Source organism: Ursus arctos, unplaced genomic scaffold, assembly GCF_023065955.2.
Source record: "Ursus arctos isolate Adak ecotype North America unplaced genomic scaffold, UrsArc2.0 scaffold_17, whole genome shotgun sequence".
Taxonomy (NCBI): Eukaryota; Metazoa; Chordata; class Mammalia; order Carnivora; family Ursidae; genus Ursus; species Ursus arctos.
Window position 1 is genome coordinate 25,955,234 of NW_026622841.1, and position 23,831 is coordinate 25,979,064.

The 23,831-nt window shown below is 42.2% G+C and overlaps 1 protein-coding gene across 1 annotated transcript in view; it reads right to left on the reverse strand.

Moving 5' to 3' along the window:
* Positions 1 to 23,239, reverse strand: part of KATNAL2 (katanin catalytic subunit A1 like 2) — a 62,792-nt gene extending 39,553 nt beyond the window's left edge. Inside the window, exons 1-2 of the mRNA XM_026496258.4 lie at positions 23,138 to 23,239; positions 282 to 352 (exon numbers count right to left, since the gene is read on the reverse strand). Of these exons, the coding sequence (XP_026352043.1) occupies positions 282 to 352; positions 23,138 to 23,188 (122 nt within the window). The 5' untranslated portion in view covers positions 23,189 to 23,239. The remainder of the gene's footprint in view (positions 1 to 281; positions 353 to 23,137) is intronic.
* Positions 23,240 to 23,831: the final 592 nt, after the last annotated feature.

The window sequence follows — 23,831 nt, forward strand, 5'->3', positions numbered from 1 at the left end:
TGGAAACTATGAGTGTCAGCTAACAACATATCAAGATTGGTTCACCAGTTGTGACAAATGTACCACGCCAACCTAAGATGTTAATAATAGGGGAGACTGGCTGGGGTGGGGGGATTCCCAGTAGATGGGAACTCTCTATACTTCCTGCTCAGTTTTTCTATAAATAGAAAACTGCTCTAAAAAATAAATTCTATGAACTATTTTGATAAGGGTATATCTGGAAGAGAGGGGGTCAGAGAAAGAGAGGAATCATCTCTGTAAATATTTGTAATGTAACATACCCTTCTTGTGTTAAGTAGTGCAAAATCAAAATAAGAAGATTTTTTCGTCGTGCTTCTGTCCTCATCTCGCACTGTGAACAAAAAGGAAAATTTAGATGGGATGACAGTGAGATAGAACACTCTTTTTATAGCAATAAACCCTTGAAGGTAAATGTAACCTGTCAAAACCAAGAAGCATGACTCAAAGGCTGGAAGGCAGCTTGACGTCTCTAAGGATATATAAAGTTATTTTCCACTGTCTTCTTCTTAGAGCTGCCTTCTCAATTGTAAACTGAAGGTATGATGATTTAAATTAGAATTGCGCTTCACTAGTCAACCTCTTACGGCCAAGCTAACTGGCATTTTATTGCTCTTAACAGCAAAGAAGCGAATATATACACTCCTGTTTGGGCCAGGTTAAGGAAAGTGATGGTAAAGAGAGACTCATGAGCTAGAAATCAGCTCTGACATCGCGGGTACTGACCTGCTAGGACATCTTGGCTTCACTCAGAGCCCCACCCAGTCCCGGCACAAACGTGGCCACGAGTTCCAGCAAGCCATTCAGCAGGTGACTACACAGCCAAACATTGAGAAGATCCCCTCAGAGGAGCAGAGGCCAGAGAAGGGAAATTCCCGCGTAATAATGTCCCTATTCAAACTGGATGCATCTGTGCATTTATTCAGTGTTCGTGTGCTGCGTTTACTTATCTGGTATCTCAAACTCCCCTGAAACGTATTCATAAAATACCTACTTTCAGTAATACGTCCCTTACTTGAGACCAGCTTACCTAACATCTTTATCTAAGGACAATACAGATAAGAACTGGATAAAAGCAAAAGAGGCCCCTGAGTGGCCCAGATCATAAAATCTGTACGCAAACACTCACGCTCATGGCACACACAAAAACTTTTCAGACATTCATCCAAAGCTTTCTAAAAATTAATGTAATGAAATTAAAATGTGCATACAGCTATTTAAAATTCAAAGAGTACTATAAATTATTTTTCTCCTTACATTGTTTTGTTGTGCTGAACATACGTGACATACAGTACCATTTCAGCCATTTATACGTGTTTGGTGGCATTAAGCACGCTTATACTGTTGTGCAGCCATCACCACCATCCATCTTCAGAGCCTTTTTATCCCTCCCAACGGAAACTCTGTATTCATTAAACAGTAATGCCCTCCCCCCACCCCCTTAAGCCCTGGCCATTGCCATTTTACTTCCCGTTTCTATGAATTGGCCTATACTAGGTACCTCATGGAAATGGACTCATACAGTATTTGCCCTTTGGTGTCTAGCTTAGACACTTAGAATAATGTCATCAAGGTCCATCCATGTTGTAATATGTGTCCAAATGTTTTCCTTTTTAAAGAAAAACAATAGTCTCTGCCCCACTCCACTACCCCACCCCCCACTCACTCCCTAGAGGCAACAACCTCAATTACTTGAGCTGTTTCTTCTATTTACCTCCATGTTTCTAAATATATCAGTGTTCCATGATACTTGAATATTAGGCATTAACTAGTCACATCCAGTTAAGGTAGATGAGAACTAAGCTGTCATCCAACTTCTCACCCTCCCCTCCCCTTACACGGATATCAGTGTTCGGTGATTCTATTATTGTAACCATGAAAACAATGTTCACTGCTGAGTCAGAAAGTACTTTTCCACTTCTGTACATTATTTTTCTTGGGATGGATAATTGCCTCATTTTTTTTTAGCTTGGTTACTTTTCTGCATACCTATTGCTAATTTTCAAACACCAACACATCTCTAAAGGGGATGTATCACTTTCTGCACCATCAAATACATCAGATAATGTGTCATTTACACCCCCCACCCCCCCAAGGCTTCCCTTCAATGCAATAGCATTGTCTCAGAATGCGAGACAGGGAAGAAGTCTCAGGATTGCTCTGGGGAACTTCTGTTGCTTTAGCCTGTGTGTATATGTGTCGGGTCCCAATCTAAGATGTCTTACGGTTGGTCACGGTCATAGTGTGAAAGCTGCCACACAAAATGACATTATCCTGATATTAAGATGTTCAACTCCGGCGGTGTTTGCTCATCTTTCTGAAGATGTTGACATGACTCTTGAAAGAGACTGAAACCTTTCGAATTTACCGTATTAGTAACCGACTTTGGTAGTCGAAACCTACCCTCCCTCCCCCCTTTTTTTTTTTTTTTTTGAATTTGCTTTGCCTTGCCTCTAGTGCCATCTAGTGCATTAGGAGGGGAAGCACTTCATGAAATCCAGGTTAGTTCCAAATTATTATTCACATAATAAAGATGACAGTCATCACAAAATTCAGTCCAAATCAAGCTTGCAAAATAAAAAATATAACCACCTGTTAAATAAGCAGTGATAAAATTGATAGGCTATGTTTCTAAATATACAAATTCTCAAGTTCACGCTTGGGGTTTTGATTCAGAATTTTAAGAGTCTAAAAATTACTGGGAGATCATTGAGTCTCAGGAACCCAAGATCCAGATAAATTAAAGGATTTGCTCAAAAGCCTGCAGAATTGAGATCAGAACCCAGTGCTCTTCTCCCCATCACTTCCTCTCCTGCATTCACCCCCTCCTCATCAATCTCCACTCCCACCCCTGCACATTAACCACAGACTAGAGAGAAGCTATTTTAACTTGCCAAAATCCGTGTGCCACATTTGCTAAAATCAAACAATTGTGGTTACCAGACAATCTTTCTTAGCGGACCTCACATGGTAACGCATGAATGGTGTCTCTTACAAGAGCCATGAGAGCCCTGTCTACTCAGAGGGACTTCGCTGGACACTGACTAGTGCCATTTCCAACCGGACAGTGTTTTGCAAACTGTGGCGTGCTGTGCCCGTGGCAGGGTCAGTGATCGGTGGGTGCTCAGCAGCTGTTAGTTGCTTTGTTCGTGTATTTCACAGTCTCTCCATCCTTCGCACTGGAAGCACGTGCTTCTTCCTAAACAGGCACAGATAGATGCACGTGTTCTCTTATGAGTAGGATGCTGAGAAACATTAGCTAAGGAGGGTTTTGCCTGTGCTCCTCAGGACTGCTCACACTACACTCAGTTTCGCTGATAGCTCTGAATTTCCTGAAGATGAAGGTCTGGGTAGCGCCAGAAAACTTATTAGGGGAACAGGAAAAGATCTTGGGAGAGAAGTTTCTTTTTTGGGTTTTTTTTACAGATTTTTTATTTTAGATGTCAGAGAGAGAGAGAGAGCATAAGCAGGGGGAGTGGCAGGCAGAGGGAGAAGCAGACTCCCCACTGAGCAAGGAGCCCAATGCAGGACTCAACCCCAGGACCCTGGGATCATGACCTGAGCCGAAAGCAGACGCTTAACTGACTGAGCCACCCAGGCATCCCGGCAGAGATGTTTTTAAAGGGGGATAGGGGTGGGGGTAATCGGCTGGTTCAGTGGGTGGAGCGTGCAACTCTTGATCTCAGGGTCGTAAGTTCGAGCCTCACATTGGGCATAGAGCTCACTAAAAAATAAAGAAAAAAGAAGAAAAGAAAAGGGGATGGGAGGGCAGAGGAGGATGGAGGAATGGGGATGGGTAACAGTTAAGGGGTACAGTTTCTTCTTGGGGTAGTGAAAATGTTCTGAAGTTACCATGCTGATAGTTGTATCTCTCTGTAAATATACTTCCGGTGAGTTGCATGGTATATTAATTATATCTCAAAGAAGGCTGTTTTAAAATGCCAAAAACAAATGGAGAGAGGTAGAGAAAAGAAGGCTAAAATGAATGTAAATAATTTGAGTAACTTTTTTACCCTGATATATAAAACAAATGGTCCGACTGAAAAATGGAAATCGTTTCATGCAACATTTTGGAGTGATTCAAATGGAAGTGGTGGGGAGAAAGAGCTGCTTATCGCCCACACCCCCGTGAGAGCCTGCTCACCAGGCTGACGGCAGAGCCTGGTCCCATCGTGGGCGGGGCTGCCGCGGGAGCGCCTTTACGTGCTCCACTGACTCAGCTAGCGAGCGAGCCCCGTCAGCGCGAGCCCAGGTGGGACGTACCGGGCAGAAAGGAAAACGCAAAACCATCCAGAAGGTTTTCATTTCCCTTTGCTGTAGACTTTTTCTTTTTGGTTTTGTCATCATTGGTCATGCACATAAAAGTTGAAGAAACCACCTTAAGTGTTATTAATATTTCTTCAGTTCATTGGACAAAAATAAGCTGCTTTCAGTAAGAATCTCCAATTTCTTTAAATGCAGAAATCTTAAAAATGTTATCCAGATAATACCCAGGCTGGGCAAGGTGTGAAAGAACATGCACTCCGACATAACTGGTGGAAATGTAAACTAGTACAACCTTTTTATAGAGCAAATTGGCAAGATCTATCAAAATGAAATATGCACGTACTCGTTGACCCAGCAGTTCCACTCCCAGCAATGTATACTATAGGAGATCAATTATAGTAGATTATAGAAATAGTCCATGTATGCACAATGATTACTGTTTAAGGATGTTTAATACAGCATTATTTGTATTCGCCAAAAAAAATTGGAATTGGCTATAAGTGTCCATTAGTGGTTAAATAAGTCATGGCACGAGCTCGCTGTGGAATGCTATGCACCAGCCAGAAGAATGAGGTTGGTCTATATACACTGGTGAGGAAAGATTCTGGAGACATCGCGTCTTCTCTCCACCCACTCACTGCCTGCCCCGAATATTATGTTACTCGGGGAAAGAAAGTTTAAAATACAAGCTTGAATTAAATTTAACAAAGGAAAACTTCAAATAGTACAAACGGTTTAAAAAGCAAAGATTCTCTCTTCATGTTATCCACTATTTTTAAATTCTTGTGCAACGGTTCAGAAAGGAATTACGAATATATCAAAGTACGTATGTACCACTTTTTAAAAATTTACCAAAATGGAATAATTTTGTTTATACTGTTGGACATCTTGCTTTCTCACCCCACTTAATAATATGTCTTAAGAATCTTTCTATTCCACCATATGTAGATCCACCTAATTCTAAGACCTATTGTAAAGTGAAAAGTCACAGAAATACACAGCCACAATCTTTCACTCATAGAAAAAGTAAGGAATAAAAACCCAGATATGTAATCACCTCTGGGTAGAGGAAGGGGCTGGGGGCATAGCAATTGAAGGGTCAATCCATATACTTTTGATTGTTTAAATTTAATGTTGGCAAGTAAGAAGCAAACAAAACCTCAGCTTGGGTTCAACTGTTCACAGATCAGAAAATTTCTAGGCCAAGGAATTCCATCTACCACCTCTGCCATCCGGGTCCCCTGCCCCAGCCTTGGGAGGTAAGGGGAGCAGGGCAGTGTTCTCACTCACTGGGAGGGAAAGATCCGTACAAAGTCACCTGCAGGCACCTCCTCCACTCCACACTTCCCACCCCCACCACCCCAGACCCCCACCTCACCTCACTTCACATGCACAGACACAGAGAAACCTAGGAGTTTTGTGGTCCGCCATCCATAGCTAGCACCTTGGGTCTCAGCCACCCCAACAGAACTTGAGCTGGGGGATCTGTCAGAATGATCTCCCTCAGATTCATGTTAGAATCCTCGGAGTGCTCCCTAAACAGTGAACCCCTGAGCTGGTGAACTCACGGTAGAGCGGGATGAACAGGAAGGCGAAGCTCTCATTCTTAGGACGGAGGCACCTCTGGATCCCAGGCTGATCTGGGCGATGTTGACCATATTCTTCAAAGAATATAAATAACCTATCAGAGAGGCTGGTCCAGGGCTTTGATTACATTCCTGGAAAATGGTAGCTGTCCCAGCTCCAGTCAAGAGTATTTCTAGGGGTTTTCGGCTGGGATCACAAAGTTTGGCAAATAGTCCTGATGTGTATGGCAGATAATGGGGATTGAGGGGCACCCTTCTGTTCAGTGACTTAGAATTCTGTTTGGTAATGACGCTGCCTCAAAAAGGGCTTTCTTACTAAGCACTGGGCAAAACAGCTTGTATTTCGGGACTCCAGGCCTTAACATAATACTTCAGCTTTTTCTTTGAAACGAGTTTGATGGGAATTCAGAATTTAGTAAGAACAGAAAAAAGATATAAGAAAATACTATTCAAATATCTAATGCTAAATATTTAAGATGTGCTATTATTGAAACACAGAATGTGGTCTCATGGATTTGTTAAGAGTGTAAAGTTTACCAGATCTGTAACATCTTTATACTCATGCCATTCAGATTAGCATAGAAAGTCATCTTCTGAATTGAAAAACTAAGAATGGGCCAACAACAAATGGTCAATTTAAACTGTAAAAGATGGTGTGCCCCTGAAATGGACACAATTAGATGCTCAATTAATTTCTGTCTACCAAAGAAAGGAGGTCCAGGAGTGAGCATCTAACTGTGGTATCTCATTGTCTCTGCTTCAATGATCTGGCTGTTTTCTTCTTCCTTCATTTCCTTTGTGGGCAATTGTGCAACAAAAATGCCTCCATTATCAGATTCAAAATTGAATCCTATGATACTGTAGCCTGAGGAAAAGGAAGCATTGAATATCATCCCTAGTTTTAGACCCAGAAGATATTTAGGAAATGTTACTGTATATACACCACATGCAACATTAGTGCTTTTAATTTCTTTTTTACGGGTGCAATGGAGATTAATTTGCATGAGCTTGTTTCAATTTCTGTAATAAGATCCAAATTTTGCATTAAGCTTTCCATCTCAAAAACAAACAGTTAAAAAGGACACATTTCTTCTTTCAGATGTTTTTATTATAGTTCTATTTTACAGTCCCTGCATCTAATATTCACTTAAAAGCTTGAATATATACCCATAGGTTCTAATTTGTTTTTCGTTTGTTTCCTGATTACCTCCTGTTTCTACGAGGAAACTTCCTAAGTTTCAAATGTTCCACAACTTGACAAAGCACCAGAACTACCAAAAAAGTGTCTGCAGATCCAGGAAAGGCATTTCTTGTAAACTATAAAATCAGAACTGGTCAACTATGCTCAGGGACAGTGTTCCACGAGAGGAGGCATCTGTTGTTCATCCTGAGTATGAACTGGTTATGGAATTTGAGATTTCAGGGAAGTAGAAAGTCTGCTGAAACAGGAGACGTTCCATACCCCACACCACTGTTATTCAACACCGAACTAGGTTATGGAACTACGATATTTGTGTTTTTTTCAAAAGCTCATGCTGACACAGGCTTCTTTCTGTTTACCACAGAGCGGCATGAAAGGTCACACTGCTGTCACAGGCACTGTCGGTCCCCTGATGTATCGCCTATGAGGTAAATAAAAGGATTTAACTGAAATCCATCAAGGCTTTAGAACCAACTTCTCATTCACCAGAGAGAGAGCAGCAGGTGAGACCTCAAGGAAGCAAGCCGACAAATCTAGAAGGGGAGATGTTCTGGAGAACAATTCTCGTGGTTTCTTGAACAAGTCGGTGTCGTTAAAAATAAAAACCAGAATGACAATAGAGAAGGTAGGGGGTGGGGGAAGCTGTGCTGATTCAGTGAGAGGTGAGGTGAGGGGTACAACAACGAGATACAAGGTATGATCCAGGTTAGAGAACTAGTTGGTTAAAGAACAGTATTTAATATGAATTCGTTTTGATAAAACACGTGTGCGTGCATGTGTCTGTATATACACACACGGAAAAGTATCTGGAAGGGTGTTTATCCATACACTCACCTTTGGTTAACACCTTAGTGTATCTGGGTTGTGGGAATGTGGTGTTTTATTTTATTTATTCTCTTTGTTATCTATCATTTCTTTAAATTTGATTTGTGATTATGGAAGCAATCATGTGATATTAGAACTGCCAATTGATACACTGATAATATCAAAAACAATAACTGTCAGGAATTCTTAAATCTAATAAATTCTAACACTTGAGATATCTTTAAAGCCTAGAATAATGGGGGGAAATATAGGCTACTATATAAACAAACTATGTAAACAATGTTGAGACAACTGGAAAGAATTGAAGGAAACGTTGATAACACCTCACAATGTATGCCTATAGAATTGTTCAACAGATTAAAAAATTTAAATATAAAAAAATAAAGGAAGGAAAACCATGGAACTTTCCTGATTGGAGCGAGAGGTCTGGCCAGATGCATTCCTGGAGATCTGACTAGGATCTAATCAGGTCTGATCTAATGAAAGGAGCTGTAATCAATGCTGCCATTTTAAGTGAAGTCTATTAAGTGATTATTTTTAGTGGTAATAATAGTAATAATAAAATGTAGTCCTTCTAAGAGAAGGGTAAGTGCTTTCAAGGATAATTGGGTTGGAGAGGGCGCTTAGGCTGATTTGACTCCGGCCCTACTGTGGATGTTCCGGTGGTGAGAGCGAATGGCATTCATTCATTCAAGAATTTATTTGATGCCTGTGTCATACACTGCTTTGGGGGCAAGCCAAATGTAGGGACTATTACCGTCCTCACGGGGATAAACTGTTGGACTTTAGACTAATCCGTCCTGTCTCTAGGCCTCGATTCCTCCACCTGTTCAGACGTGTGTGCTCACCGTAGACCTAAGCTACTTAGATTCGGAATCCAACTTCACCTCTTTCTGTTATGTGACCACATGCAACTTAATTTGATCTCCCTAAGCCTCAGTTTCCTCATCCATAAAATGGGGGAAATATAACTCGTTTTGTTGGGTTACGTTAAGGTTAAAATTAAGATAGTCAACAGCAGGCGCAGGGCACTAGGGTGGTCACTTCTGATTGGTTCTTGCTAATTCTCAGTACCAGAGCAGGGCGGGCGGCCCAGGGACCACCCACAGGAGTTCATTTCATTGGGGCAGTGTGCTGGTCACAGCACCCAAGGGAGGGTGGCTGGGATACTTACAAGGCCAGGATCTGGCGAGGGGGCTTCCTTCCATCCTGGGCTGCATGCTGCAGTGGCTCCGCACCCCAAGGAGGAGAAGTCGGGGTGTCGGGCGCACCTGGACTGCAGACCCCGCTCCCCCTGGGTGCACTGGTCCAGGCCAGGCCATCACAGGGCCAGAGGTGGACACGACCCCAGCTCAGGTGATGGCAGCAAGGTCGCTCGGGTGATGGCAGCGAGGTTGGGGCACCCAGTTGTGTGGGAGCTGCGGGTGTGCCTGCCCACCAGCCTCCACCCGAAGAAGCTGTGAGAAGATTTGAAGAGACTGTCTGCCTGGCCCAACTCTAGCCATGCTCGTGGAGACCTGGGCAGCAGGACAGTCACAAACACCAGCACATCCAGAGCCCTGCTGGGCTGTGGCCCAGGGAAAGAAGTTGACTCCCGTGGATCAGACACTGAGCCCTACTTGGAGAAGAGGATTCCCCAAAGTGCCCTGGAACCACTCTTCAGAAGGTCAGAATGGAGGAAGACTCCCCACAACCCTGCAAAGGCTACAGCAGCCAATCGGACTGCCCAGAAAAAAACCACAGAAAAGCCCCGGAGCTCAAGAGGCTCCACCCAGTGTCCCACAGTCGTGAACGGAGACAGGGAAGAGTCACAGAGTTGCTCCAGTTTAGTCCTCAAAGCAGGAATCTTCCGGTTACTCTCCAAGAGTTGTCTTGGGACAGGCACAGACGCCCCGCGCTGGCCCATGTTGCATGCCAGAGGCCTGGAGAAGGCCACTCTGCTGCCTCCCAGCACAGACCGGGGCTCAGGCAAGAAGGACACCAGGGTGGCCCCAAGGGAAAGGAGCTGTGTGTCAAAGCAAGGGGCACCTATCTTCCCAAAGGGACAAACTCCTGGTGGGTACCAAAGGACGTGAAAAGTCCAATGCTTTGATCAGCCAGAAATCACACCAGGTCTTCTCCAGAGAGGAAAGCCCAAGGCCTCTGTCCTGAGACAACACAACGACGATACGCCTTCAGTGAGGGTGTCAAGAAAGAAGGAAAGAGGGCCACTACATCCCTAAGTTTTCACCTCCGTGGGTGTTTGTTTCAGAGGCCTTAAAAAGCGAAAGCGCAAGGCTCCCAGAAAACCAAATCAGACAAAAGCAAGCAAAGTCTAGACAGCTTAGACATAGGAACGTGGGCAGGACGCCTGTTGCCCAAGGTGACAGAGAAAGTTCTAACAACTCGAGGACTCAGGAAGGGCAAGTAAACACTCCTTATTTGGACAGAAAGCCAGTGGGCTCCTTCCGTGACACTGAGGAGGCCGATCTGCATGATGAACTGGAACCACCCTCTGGAGGCATACGTAACTACGACTGGCCCCAGAAGAAAAAGGACAAAGGAAGACCGTGAAAACTTCAGCAACTGCGCTTGGAGAAGAAGGACTAAAAAATGAATCTAAAAGCGCTAATGAAAACTTGGACTCAGGGGTGCCTGAGTGGCTCAGTCGTTAAGCGTCTGCCTCCAGCTCAGGTCATGATCCCAGGGTCCTGGGATCAAGCCCTGCTTCGGGCTCCCGGCTCAGCGGAAAGCCTGCTTCTCCCTCTCCCACTCCCCCTGCTTGTGTTCCCTCTTTTCCTCTCTGTCAAATAAATAAAATCTTAAAAAGAAAAGAAAAGAAAAGAAACTTGGACTCAGGCCAGAGGTTGCCTAAGGTGAACAAAAGCGAGTCGGATAAGCTGCCGCCGCCGGGAGCCGGTTCAGCCAAGCTGAAAGAGGTCCCCACTGATGCATTACCAGTGTCGCCAGACCTCCCATTGCCCACGGTACAGGCCAGTTACTGAGCACTTCTGCCTCGGCGTTGATGTCCTCCTTCCAACCAAAGCAAGAAGCACTGCCTTCACCCCAGGAAGAGGAAGCAGCTGGATTTCCTGGGCGCAGAATGAATTCGAAGATGCACATGTTTTCTGGTTGCAAGTGCGCCTATCTCCGCAAAATGACGACCCTGTGTCAACAGCGCATCCGGGTACTTAAAAACACCATCAATCTTGGAAGTGGGAGGAGTCACGCATTCTGTTCTCGAGCCCATGCATTTTGGAGATTCTATGCCGATCAGCTATATCGAATAAATACAATCATGTACTAGTTGAAGAAACATACATTATGGAAACTTTATTGTCACCAAAACTTTAAGAAAGTCCAGAAGAGCATAGGGCGTGGTGGGAGACGCACGTGCGGCTTTGGGATGCCCGAGAGCGGCCGCTGCCAAGTACTGACAATGAATATCGGATCTGCACCTGCCAATAAGCCCAAAGGCTGACGGGCAAAGCTGACTCTCTCAACCATGTGGCCTTATCACCTTCTGATGGTCGAAGGAGCCAGGAGAAGTTTGAAATAGAAGGATCCATGGATCAAGCCAGCACCATCCCCCCAGGAAGCAGCCATGCTCCCTGCCGCAGTGCCAGTCTGAACCTCTTCTTGGAGAAGCCGGGCTCTGACCGCCTGAGCTCCAGCGGTGCCCAGGGGGCGTGGTGGCCAGCAGCAGGAAACCCGCCAAGAAAACTGCCCCGATGATGGCCAAGACAATGAAAGATTTCAAGAAGAGATTCTCCCAACGGTAAACTGAGGACTCTCCCCGGACATGGAATTTGAGGGTAGGAAAACGCGGGCATTGGGGATTAGGGGATGGGACTTCTGAAGGAGACCAGAATCTTTTGCTTTGGGGAAACTCTGACTCCTGGACTTTTCAGATATTGCACCTGTGAGCCTCTGTGCCACGGCCTCCCTGCCTGGAGAATACTTCAGAATGCTGAAGATGCGAAGCCTCGGTTTCACTGAGGATTTTAAGATCGACTGTACTTTTATCAAGTCGCCTCTCAGTAAACAATAAGACATCGTTTTAATTAATAAATAGTATCCCCAGATTGTACTTAAATAAAGAAGTAAAACTACTTGGCATGTTTGTTGTTGTTGTTGTTGTTTTAATCTCAGAGTAAATAAGACCATGGACACAAACCACAGAAACCATTAATGAAAAAGACTGATAAATTTAGCTACATAAAAATTTTAGTAATCAAAAACAAGGTCAAAGGACAACAATCCGGGAAAGATATTTACAATTTTATCAATGTTCAAAAGGCCAAATTCCTTTATGTATAATAAGTACCCACAAATCAAAGGGAAAAAAGGACCAACAATTTACTATAAAAATGGGCAAAACATAGGAAAAGATAGTCCACTGCAAAGGAAACACAAATGAGTCTTAAATATATGAAAAGATACTCAATCTTATAAAAATGCAAATGAAAGACATAATGTGATACAAATTTTTACCTATTAGATGAATAAAGTTCAAAAGAACAGCCTGCTGTGTTGGAGCAAAATATTACACATTACTAGTAGACGTACAAATTGATACAACTTTTACTGAAGTTACCAGGCAAAATGTTGAAAGTATATATTCTTCGGTACAGCCATATCAGTTTTAGGATGAGAGACTGAATATATCAGTGGATAGTGGTCAGACCCACATAAGCTCAAGAAGCCAGACCGCAACCTCGGCAGCAACCATCCCAGAAAACCAAACCACAAACTCTATAGCAAGGAGTCCAGGAATCGAAATCACAGCCTCTGTAGTAACGGGCCCAGAGGGGGTCAGGATTTGGTCAACAACCGCCAGCCTCCCAGTTTTTGTTCCCAGCTTCCAAATGAGGACCAAGCAGAGAAAGCCAAATATGGTCTCCAAGCCAGTCCCATAAGGTACCCTGCTTCTAGTTAGCCTGCCTCCAGCTGTCCCAAGTCAACAACCTCCAGTCAGAAAATGCCTGAAGACTTCCTTTTTTCTCACTATCAAGCTTTCCCACTCCCTTGCCTGCCTTTGATTCTCTGCCAAATGCAAGTGATGGTACCTGACTCCCTTGCTCCAGCAAGTTCTCAAGAAAGGGCTTGTGCTCTCACTTAGATGGTTTTCATTTATTTCCACAAGAACTTTATTGTACAGATTCACATATGTCAAATATACACACATAAAAACTCTTTAATATAGCAACTTCCCTTATAGGATTCCACCCTACAGATATACCTGTGTGGGGGTGGGGGCACGGTGTATTCATTAATGCACAGACATGACCGAGGCATTTGAAGCCACTTTTTCCCAAGTTCATTTGCCTGCCTCTAAGAAGCTAAGATGCTGAGTAGTACGTTTGACAGCCTCAAGGTGCCATAGGTGCAAAAGTCGGAATCCAGAACCCAGCATAATAGGGGACCCTGGTAAAACCTGGAGGGCTCAGTCCCAGGAATAAGGACAGAGGGAGAAGTTAAGCTGCCCAAGCTCAGTCTCTCATTCTCTATGTGGCCCAGAAAAATCGCAGTCCCTCAAACTGGGTTAAGATGTTCCTGGATTGAGGGGCACCTGGGCAGCTCAGTTGGTTAAGCGTCCAGCTGATCTCAGCTCAGGTCTCAATCTCAAGGTTGTGAGTACAAGCCCCATATTGGGCTCCACCAAGTGTGGAGCCCACATTAAAAAAAAAAAAAAAAAAAAAAAAAAAAAGATGTTCCTGCTAGTACCTCTCCCTCAGCACAGCACAATAATGCCTCTTATCCCCACTTCTATTCAACATTATATTAGGGGTCTTAACAGTAAGATTAGGCAAGAATGTTAAACAAATGGCATAAGAATTGAAAAGAAAGAATTAACTCTGTCTTTCTTAACAGATACGATTGCATAAAGAAGTCAAAAGAATCCACAAATAATTCCTAGAATTAATAAATGAATTTAGCAATGTTACTCAAATAAAATAAATACACAAAAATTCATTGTATTTCTACATATCAATAATAAACATAAGATGAAGTAAAGAAAAACTCAAGAAATCATTTACAGTGACGTAAAAGCCATTTACAATAATATCAAGGAGCTAAAAGTATATCTAACAAAAGATGGGCAAAATCTCTATGCAGAAAACTCAAAATTGCTATTGAAAAAAATTAAAGTTGGAATAAAAAGGATAGGCATTCATCAGAAGATTCATTATTTTTTGTCAATACTCTTTAAGTTTATTTTCAGATTCAATTCCATCCCAATTAAAATCCAGCAACCTTTGTGTAGTTTGACAAGTTGATTCTAATGCATCGATATGTGTTGTAATAGTAACCATTTGACAAGAAAGAACCAGTAAAGTCTTTGCTTTAATAGATGCCGAGATTGCACAACTACAGTTATTAAGACAGTGTGGGATTAGCCTAGGAAGTAGACATCTAGACCAGTGGAACAGACTTGAGGGCCCAGAAACAATTCTGCATATACATGGACAAAGAATAGTGTGGGAAAGGACATCTTTTCAGTAAATGCTTTTGGAAAAACTATATGTCCTACCTCATCCCTTACACACAGACATGTGTATGTGTGCATGCACGCACAAATCAGTCCACAGGAGTCACAGGTCTAAGTGTGAGCACAGTAAGATTTTTAGAAGATAATATAAGAGAATATCTTCATGATTTTGGAATAGGGAAAGATTTTCTGAGGATACCAAAAACCCACTAACTGTAGAAGAAAACATGAATAAAGTGACCTTTATTAAAATATGAATTTGTGTTCATAAAAGAAAACATATTAGTACGCTGTAAATATCAGCACTTAAAAGAATTAATATACAAATATGTAGTGAGTTCCCACCAAAAATCAATTAAAAAGACAAATTCACCCAATAGAAAAATGGACAAGAGAAATAGGTGCTTTGCAAAATGAGATATCCAGATGGCTTATAAACTAACAAAAAAGTACTTGACCTCATCTGCAATCAAGGAAACATAAAGGATAAACAATTGATAATACTGAATCCTGCTTAGGATGTGGAACGATGGGAATTCTCATGCATTGTGTATAAACTGATATAACCACTGTGGGAAATCGTTGGCATTGCCTACTAAAGTTGGACTTATGGCTTTTCTATGTTTCAGCAATTCCTCTTTTGGGGCTCCTGTTTACCTGTTAGCTGCCTTCCCTACTAAAACATAATCACCGTGAAGGTAGAGGCAGTGTCTTTTTTCTCACTCCCACATCCCGAGAACTTAATGTATCTGACTCAGGCTCTCCATAAATATTTGTGAAAAGACTTACAAGATATGTAATAAAGTAAGGGGGAAATACAGAATGAAGAAAATGATCTCTCCTGTGAAAAGAAAAAATATATAAATATATATGCACTTATGACATGTGAATATATTTCTAAATAGGGATATAAGAAACGAAAGATAATAGTTTCTTACAGGGTGAGAAAGCAGAAATGGACAAGGGGTGGAGAGTAGGGAAGAAAGCATTTACTTCTCATTGTATATCTTTCTGTTAAATACTGTGTGAATTTTTATAGCACTTTCGAAATCACCTTTATTAAGGTATCGTTTACATATAGTACAATGCGGCCATTTTAAGTGCACGGTCCCATGATGTGCGCACGTATCTAATCAACACTCCCATCCAGACTTAGAACATTTCTGTCACCCAAATGTGTTCCTTCTGCCCCTACGGTTGTTGCAGAATTCAGTTCCTTAGGAGCTGGAGGACTGTGGGCCTTAGTTTCTGGTTGGCTGTTGGCTGGAAGCTTCCTTTGGTTCCTTGCCCCATGGGTGTCTTCAGAGGGCAGCTCATAACATAGCAACTTGCTTTGTCACAGCCAACAAGTGCGTATCCTGCTTGGAAGTTTTTGAGTTTCTTGGATCTGTGGGAGATTTTTAGCCATGATTTCTTCGTAGGTTTTTCTCCTCTTTGTCTCTGCTCTGGGATGTGAATTCCACATATGTTTGACTCCTTGATACTGTCCTTCATGTCCCTGAGGCTTTGTCCATTTTTTCTTCAAACTTTTTCCATGTGCTGCAGTTTAGATAGTTTCCAGTGAGTCTTTCAAATTAAAATACTGTCTTCTTCAACTCTGTGAGTTGTGCTTTATTTTATATTTTTGTACCTTCTGGTTTTTTCCTCTTTAGAATTCTGTTTTCCTTAAATCCTTAAACATAATTATCATAGCTATTTTTAAAGTCCTTGTCTGCCAATTCCGTCTTCTCCGCTATTTCTGTTGACTGAGTTTTGTCCTGGTTTTGTTAGATTTTCCTGTTTCTTATGACCGCTAGTAGTTTTTTTTATTATAAATCAGTTTTTGTGAATGTCTGGATTTTCTTGTCTTCTTTTAAGTGCGCTGACTTTTATTTTGGCAGATAGTTTGGTTATTTGCGGGTAAGTCTGATCCTACCAAGACTTGCTTTTAAGCTTTGTTAGGAAAGAGATCTAAAGTAGGCTGACGCTAGGGCTTGTTGAGCTCGCTCCTGATGCACAGCCCTCCTGGAACCTCTGCTAAGTGCTCTGATCTTCCACGACATTTCTCCACTCACGCTGCTTGGCATTAAAATGGCTCTCGATGTTACAAGGAGGTTATATGAACACCACTAGTTGTTCAGCTTATCGTTGCCTGGCAATTGGCTTTTCCCCAGCTTTGCACGTTTTTTACTCTGTAGATGCACAGCTTAGTATTCAGCCCAAAACTCAGAAATATGGAGCAATTTGTTTGCACAGCCTTCTCCTCTCTGTTCCCCTTTCCTCCCTCCATTAACCATCTGAGTCTTCTCACACTGTACTCTCAGTCTCATCTCTTCTCTGCTTAGATGCTCCTAGTTACTGCTTCCAAGCAGAAGCGCTTCTCTCATGAGCACACTGTCCACTGGCTGAAAATAGATTATTTACATACTTAGGCCAGGTTTCTAGCTGCGTACAGGAGGAAGGTTGGTCTGGCACCTGTTACTCGAACACAGTGGAAAGCAGAGGCTATATCAATTTTTTTTAACGCATACAAGATTTATCTGGGTGATGGGGCGCCTGAGTAGCTCAGTTGGTTGAGCGCCCAACTCTTGGTTTTTGCTGGGATTGTGATCTTGGGGTCTTGGAATCAAGCCCTGCCTCAGACTCCCCCTCAGTGGGAAGTCTGCTTGAGATTCTCTTCCTCTCCCTCTGCCCTTCCCCCTCCTCATACAGGCACACACATGCTCTCTCTCTCAAATAAATAAACTCTTAAAAAAAAAAAAGATTTATCTGGGTGGTGATACATATACTTTTTACATTAAAAATAAAACCTAATAAATGTTGTTTTTCCAAAAGAAGGTATTTTAAAGCCAAACCATCGAATATGCAAATTCACATCTGTACACTCTCATATTCTCTCTTAGTGGTTAAAAAAGAAATAAAACACAAAAACAAGTCTCCAAGAGTAGCCGTGTGACATTAGCAAACTGCTCCAGGTTGTTGGATCGGTCTCCCTTGCTTGGTCCACATCCAGGAAGAATGTGGTTCCACAGCAGCCACAGCATTTTAGAAGACGCCCGCAAGGCTGCTGCAGTGGTCAGTAGTTAAGTGGTTAATCTTCCTTATGTAAGAGCAGAGAAGAGCACTTAAAACATGAAAGTTACTTAAAATTCAGCTTCGCTTTACGGTGATTTAGAGTTTGTTTAATTAGTATTTAGAACTGCACATTGTTTATAGCTATTGGTATTTCAATAGATGCTTAAATGTTTGAACATTTAAAGTTTAATAAGCCTCAGTTCTTTGAAGAAAAACATTGATGTAATTAAATTTTCAATTACTTTTTTTTAGGGGCCCATGCAATTAATAAAAGCTAAGGCATTTAACAACACTCATTTAAAAACCTAGTCAACCACCTCATTAATTAGCTAACACTTATAGCTGATATTTTTTAATATAAAAGTCTCACAAAGGCAAAGTCACAACTTTTGAAAAATATATATAATGACATACGAGACATAAAATTAACTTTGTTCCAGGATTATTCTGTGTGTACATATGAATGTGTGGAACAATTATGGCTTTCCAAAAAGCATTCTTGTGCGTTGATACCAATTACTGTTTATTTGTTTTGAATTGTGTGGTCAAATTAAAAACACTGAAAGAATTGCTCCCCAGAGCTTCCTTGCCCTTAGCACATTTTAGAGGATCTTAAATTCAAGTTGAAAAGAAGAAAGTCGCAGAGGTCTACAGATTGGAAAAAAGTCTTATTTTAATTAAACACTACATTTTGGGTTTTTTTTTTATTGTTTTTGTTCAAGGTTTCCCTCTCCTTTATTTAATTATTTAATTTCTTCTTTTTAAAATGTTTTATTTAAATTCAATTTTGTTAACATACAGTGTATTATTAGTTTCAGAGGTAGAATTTGGTGATTCATCACTTGCCTATAACACCCATGCTCATTACGTTAAGTGCCCTCCTTAATGCCCATCACCCAGTTACTCCATCCCCCTACCTTCCTCCCCTCCAGCAACCCTCAGTTTGTTTCCCATAGTTAAGAGTCTCTTATGGTTTGTGTCCCTCTCTGTTTTTATCTTTTTATTTTTTTCCCTTCCCCTCTGTTCATCTGCTTTGTTTCTTAAATTCCACATGAGTGAAATCATATGGTATTTGTCTTTCTCTGACTGACTTATTCCACATGGCATAATACCCTCTAGTTCCATCCACTTCGTTGTAAATGGCAAGATTTTATTCTTTTGATGGCTGAGTAAATATTCCAGTGTGTGTGTGTGTGTGTGTGTGTGTGTGTGTGTGTGTGTATCTCACATCTTCTTTATCCATTCATCTGTTGATAGACATCTGGGCTCTTTCCATAGTTTGGCTATTGTGGACATTGCTGCTATAAACACTGGGGTGCAGGTGCCCCTTTGAATCACTATGTTTGTATCCTTTGGATAAATACCTAGTAGTGCAATTGCTGGGTCGTAGGGTAGCTCTATTTTCAACTTTTTGAGGAACCTCCATACTGTTTTCCAGAGTGGCTGCACCAGCTTGCGTTCCTACCAACAGTGTAGAAGGGTCCCCCTTTCCCCACAACCTTGGCAACATTTGTCGTTTCCTGAGTTGTAATTTTAGCCATTCTGACTGGAGTGAGATGGTATCTCATTTTGGTTTTGATTTGTATTTCCCTGCGCAGAGTAATGTTAAGCATTTTTTCATGTGTCTGTTGGCCATTTGTATGTCTTCTTTAGAGAAATGTCTGTTCATGTTTTCTGCCCATTTCTTGACTGGATTATTTGTTTTTTGGGTGTTGAGTTTGATAAGTTTATAGATCTTGGATACTAGCCCTTTATCTGATAAGACATTTGAAAAATCTTCTCCCATTCTGTAGGTTGTCTTTCAGTTTTTGTCGACTGTTTCCTTTGCTGTGCAAAAGCTTTTTATCTTGATGAAGTCCCAATAGTTCATTTTTACTTTTGTTTCCCTTGCTGTTGGAGACGTATCTAGCAAGAAGTTGCTGTGGCCAAGATCTCAGAGGTTGCTGGCTGTGTTCTCCTCTAGGATTTTGATGGATTCCTGTCTCCCATTTAGGTCTTTCATCCATAGTGAGTTTATTTTTTGTGTATTGTGTAGGAAAATGGTCCAGTTTCATTCTTCTGCATGTGGCTGTCCAATTTTCCCAACACCATTTGTTGAAGAAACTGTCTTTTTTCCATTGGATATTCTTTCCTGCTTTGTCAAAGATTAGTTGACCATATAGTTGTGGGTCCATTTCTGGGTTCTCTGTTCTGTTCCATTAATCTATGTGTCTGTTTTTATGCCAGTTCCATACTATCTTGATGACTACAGCTTTGTAATATAGCTTGAAGTCCAGAATCATGATGCCTCCAGCTTTGCTTTTCTTTTTCAGGATTGCTTTGGCTATTCAGGGTACTTAATGGTTCCATACAAATTTTAGGATTGTTCTAATTCTGTGGAAAATGTTGGTGGTGTTTTGATAGGGATTGCATTAAATGTGAGTGACATTTATAGCAACACAGGCCTACCTCAAGAAAGAAGAGAAGTTTCAAAATCTCAAATAAACCACCTATCCTTACACCTAAAGGAGCTAGAAACAGAAGAACAAACAAATTCCAAAAAAAGCCGGGAGAAGGAGGGAAATAATAAAGATTAGAGCAGAAATGAGTGGGGGGGGGGAGGAAAAAGACCCTAGAAGAGGAAGTGACAACAGACAGATATGACAATAAAATTGACAGATGGAGAACAATTGGATAAATGCCAGCTGGCTTAAGAGAACAAAGACAAAAGCAAAAGACAACCAAAATCAAAGAAAACCAACACCTATAGACAAAGTAGTCAACAAGAAGCACCTTAGTATGACAGAGCCCTAGACAATTACAGGAACTGAGTGCACTGGGTACTTCTGGAGTCACCAGGCACTTCTAAGGACAGAAATAATGAGGAGCAGACTGAACAGAGTATAAGAGATTCCCCACCCCACCCCAGTCACGTGACAATCCCTCCCCTACCCTGGCTGAAGATCGGACATTTACTCTGAGAAGAAACTCAACCACACAAACTTTGGAAAGGACAAAGTAATTAAGCATGCAATTATGTAATTAAGGAAGGAGTAATTAAGTACAATCTGTGCACTGAATAGTGAGAAGAAATCTCCCACCTCACACACAGCTGACTTCCTCTGTTTAACTCCAACAATGGCAGCAAGTTTATTTTGCCCTTAGTCCTATAGGAAGGTGTAGAGTCCCATAGGAAGGTGTAAATTTCTCCAATTGGAGAAACTGAAGATCTCAGAGCAATTGTATATGTATGTATATATAATTTGAAACAATAAAAATCATCCAAATAAAAAGGAAGTATTCTGGAAATCCTAATACAGTAGATGTTGTAGGTGATCAAAATTCCTTGTGGACATGCAATCCTTTTTATATCCAGTTCACCAAATCACTGCACCCACGCCACCTTCTTCCTTCTGCAGACCCCTAATCAGCACAACTCCTTGCACTTCTACCTCCTGCAAAATCGAGCCATCAATGGGCATACCGAAATATGTCTCTCGGCGCCATCTAGGGAATGAAACAAAAAATAAAACCGCACCTGCCTTCAAGTTTCATGAATTCTGTTTGAGAAGCTATGTCACATGCAGGAAACAGTAACATGAATTAATCACAAAACTGAGCACCTGGGTGGCTCAGTTGATTAAGCAGCCAACTCTTGATATCAACTCAGGTCATGATCTCAGGGTCCTGGGAATGAGCCCCACGTTGGATTCCCTGCTGAGCAGGGAGTCTGCTTCAGGATTCTCTCTCTCTCTGCCCCCCCCCAAATGGATGAATAAATCTTAAAAAAATAAAAATAAAAATAAATGAATCACAATGAAATACTAACTTGTATGGTACAGAGTATGTGGAGTTCGAAGACATGTCAGATCAAAGAGAACGTGCCTGGGTCAGTGGGAGGCAAAGCAGAACGTGGTGAGGAAGAGACTGGATGCGCAAGTTGGGCTACACCATTGCAGTGCTCAGTAGGTCGCATCAAGGTTTGGGGGTTTTATCCTAAGTATGATAAAAGGCAAAAAAGGATCCCAGCCATGGAATGACAGAATTTTAAGAAGATCACTGGATGAAGAATGGACTAGAGGGAGGCAAAAACCAATAGGAAGAATAGTTACGAGGCTATCGCCGTGGTAGAGGTAAGGGATCATGGTGGCTTGGGTCACGATCTCGGCTGAAGAAATAAGGATGATTAAAGAGTTATTATAGAAGTAGATTCAGTAAGATCTGCTGCTGTCTTCCTTATGTAGAGGACACAAGGGAGGGTCTAGGAGGAAGGAGCTAAAAATAACTCCCAGAAGTCTGATTTGAGCAATTGGTGGATGGTGGTTTCACATTCCCAGGTGGAGGAAGACTGGGACAGGTCAGGTTTTAGAAGGGAAGCAAAAAGTTAGATAGTGAACAAATTAAGTTGCAGATACTTGAGACACCCCACTAGATTTGTCAAGTAATCAGTTGATTCATTGTCCTCTCTGTATTCTACCTTCTAGGACACCGTGTGGGTTTGGGGCCCAGCAAAGAAATCCACTCTAGAGTCAGTTTAGGGGGGTGGGGTTTGTTGGCATGTAGATGGCATTGGAAATCATGAAAATACGTGAGACCATTTAGGGCAGTGGTTTTCAAACCTGGATGTGTGTTTACAATGCACTTTTCAAGACCCCATCCCAGACTGTTTCTGATTCAGTAAGTCTTGGTGAGGTCCAGAAATCTGCTTTATTAAAAGCCAATGCAAAAGGTTCTGATGCAGGTAATTCGGGCTAGATTGAAATAGGCTTAAGGACAATCCAGACATGAGACAGTAAAAACACCAACCCTTTCCAGAAGCTGGAGAGAAATAGGGAGGTTGGTAGGTAGAGGGGAATGTGAGGCCAACCAGAGAGTTATATCTTGTTCTGTATTATTAGTTTTTTTGTTTTGTTTGTTTCTTTAAGGTGGGAGACACTAGGGCAGTGGTTCATAACCTTGGCTACACAACTGTAATCACCTGCTGGGCTTTAAAAAAAATGTTGATGCACGGAATCCACCCAAAATCAGTAAATCAGAATCTCTAGAGTGGAGACCCAGATGTCAGCATCGTTTTAACTTTAATTTTATTTATCCTCCCTCCTCCCCAAAGCATTGTTTTTATTTCTGAAGTGCCTGGCATTGAGTATGTCCTCAATTCATGTGCGTTATTGTGTAAAGTACTGTTCGCCAGTTAGCAAATGATACAACAGAAACCACTGTATGTACTGCAAAGTTCATGTAATCTTCGTGTGAAAAGGATTATAGTCCAAGAACTGAAGTCCAAGAAGGGAATTAAATACCTAAGTTCTCTGGCCTTGGTAAGTGGAGAATCAGGATCAGAACCCACGGTCCCAACTCCCAGGTCAGAGCTGCCCTGCCTTTCAACAATCTTCATTTTGACCACTCCCCACACCTGCTCACCCACCAAGACAGCCGTTCAAATAAATATCACACCGTTTCCTGAGTCACAAACTACGGTACTTTTCATCAAATCCGTGGGCACTCCCAAACCCCCCCTCGGTCCCAGACCCACCTTTTCCCATCACAGCCTCAAGCCCAGTCTCTGGGCTTGACCAGTGGGGCCTAAGGTCCCTCCCTGCGCTTGCGCCACTCGGCGGGGGGGGGGGGGGGGTCGCCATAGAAACCGCAGACACGCAAATCTGCCCGCAGCAACAGGAGAGAGGAGCTCCTGGGACAGTCCTTTTTTGGGGGGGGGGGGGTATATTCTTTCCTTACCGCTTCCCGTGCCTGGTGCGTGAATTTGAGGGTCTGGTAAGAAAGCTCCATCAGTTACTGTTTTAGGGCCGGAGAGGTGAAAACGGCCAGTACCAGCCTGACCAGTACTTCCAAAGAAAGCCGTTCGGGGAAACCTGACACTTAACCAGCCCGCCCCTTTCAGGATTGGCCGGAGCCTAGAAAGGTCAGCCAATCGCTGGGCACAAATGGATTCTTTTTCATGCCAATCAATATTAAAATAAGCACGTTTAATCCGGAGCATTGGCAGGCACTGACCAATCAAGAGATGGAGAGGGGATGATTGACAGGGCTTGGGGCGGGGTTTGAAATTGTTTTGGTTCACTTAATTTCTGTCTCTAGAACGCAAATTAAGAAGTTTATGTACCATAGTATTTCTCCTTGATTTCAGCAGCTGTTCAGCCTCTTGTGACCCAACGCTTACATTCTCAAGACTACTCTTTGACATCCGTCTTTTCTAGGCCTTCTTTTTTTTTTTTTAATAATATTTTTTATTATATGATGTTAGTCACCACACAGTACATCCCTGGTTTTTTATGTAAAGTTCCATGATTCATTACTTGCGTGTAACACCCAGAGCACCATGCTATACGTGCCCTCCTTAATACCCATCACCAGCCTATCCCATTCCCCCACCCCTCTCCCCTCTGAAGCCCTCAGTTTGTTTCCCAGAGTC